This window comes from Accipiter gentilis, chromosome 1, assembly GCF_929443795.1.
Source record: "Accipiter gentilis chromosome 1, bAccGen1.1, whole genome shotgun sequence".
NCBI lineage: Eukaryota > Metazoa > Chordata > Aves > Accipitriformes > Accipitridae > Astur > Astur gentilis.
Genome location: NC_064880.1, coordinates 53,883,664 through 53,885,053, shown reverse-complemented (window position 1 = coordinate 53,885,053; position 1,390 = coordinate 53,883,664). Strand labels below are relative to the sequence as shown.

General features: G+C 66.3%; 1 protein-coding gene across 1 annotated transcript; it reads left to right on the top strand.

Moving 5' to 3' along the window:
- The first annotated feature begins 237 nt into the window (after nt 1-237).
- Nucleotides 238-796, top strand: RPRM (reprimo, TP53 dependent G2 arrest mediator homolog). The gene has a single exon (XM_049804161.1). It carries the CDS (start codon nt 368-370, stop codon nt 776-778), a length of 411 nt encoding a protein of 136 aa, XP_049660118.1. The 5' UTR covers nt 238-367; the 3' UTR covers nt 779-796.
- The last annotated feature ends 594 nt before the right edge of the window (nt 797-1,390 follow it).

Below are 1,390 nucleotides of genomic sequence, written 5' to 3'. Positions count from 1 at the left end.
CCCCCCCGCGAAACTCCCCCACCCCACCCCACTTTCTCCCTCGACACCCCCCCCTCCCCGCATCCCCCTCGCAAATCCCAGCCCCCCCAGCTCTCCCAAACTCCCTCCCCTCCCTCCATCCCTCCTTCTTCTCTCCACCCCCCCCCCCCGGCCCCGCTCCCCGCCCGGGCGCGGCGGGGCGGAGCGGAGCGGAGCGGCGGGGTAAAGCGGCGGGCGGAGCGGGTGAGGACAGACGGAGGGTGAGGCGGGGGAGGAATTCCGCCGGCGCGGAGCAGCGGGTTAACAAAAAGCTGGGTACGGCTGGGTTCGGTACGATCCGTACCGCCTGCATGAGGCGGAGGCGGCGTCGGGGAGGCCGGTCGGCGGGATGAACGGCTCGGCGGCGGCGGGAGGAGGAGGAGGAGGAGGAGGAGGAGGAGGTGGAGGAGGTGGAGGAGGAGGAACGGCGGCGGCGGGGCTGTTGGCGGGGACCGGGAAAGCGGCGTTGGAGCTGGAGCGGGCGCTGCGTTGCTGCACCGCCGCCTCCGTGGTGACCGACGGCGGCGGCGGCGGAGGAGGAGGAGGAGGAGGAGGAGGGACGGCGGAGGACGAGCGGAGCCTGTACATCATGCGGGTGGTGCAGATCGCCGTCATGTGCGTCCTCGCCCTCACCGTCGTCTTCGGCATCTTCTTCCTCGGCTGCAACCTCCTCATCAAGTCCGAGGGGATGATCAACTTTCTGGTCAAGGACCGGCGGCCGTCCAAGGAGGTGGAGGCGGTGGTGGTGGGACCCTACTGACCGCCCCCCGCCGTCCGCTCCGGCCTCGGACCGCACGACGGCCGTTCCTCCTTTACACAGACCTTTTCTCTTGGTTTTTTTTTGTTTGGTTGGTTTTTTTCTTCTCTCCTTAAAAAAAAAAAAAAAACAACGGCAAACGAACCCCGAGACCCCGGCGGCGGGTGAGACGTGCGGGGGGACGGGGGGGCTCCCGGCGTGGGCCGCCCGTCCCGACCCGCGGGGTGTCCGAAGTAAAACGTGCTCTGATGGCAACAGGTCTGGGCTTTCTTATTTCCTTCGCGGTAAAAAAAAAAAAAAAAAAAAATTTAAAAATGCCTCCCGTCTTCGAGTCGCGGATCCCGCCGGCACTTGGGGGGGGGGGGGGCCGGGGGGGCGGTGAAGCAAACACCCCGTGGCCCGTCCTTGCAGGTTTTTGCCTTGCAGCTGGGCTAAAACTTCCCATTGAGACCGCTTTTCGAGCCCCCCCGGGTTGCACAAGGCTGGGTGAACGCGGTAGCCGCTTCCCTGGGTGCGCCGGAGCAGGGTGGGATGTTCCCGGGGGACATGCAGGGACCCCGCTCCTGCCCCTTGGGTTCCAGCTTTGGCCAGGGAAATAACCCGCTACACCCCACT

Coding starts and splice junctions, on each gene's coding strand:
- RPRM (XM_049804161.1), top strand. CDS start 368: ATGAACGGCTCGGCGGCGGCGGGAGGAGGAGGAGGAGGAGGAGGAGGA.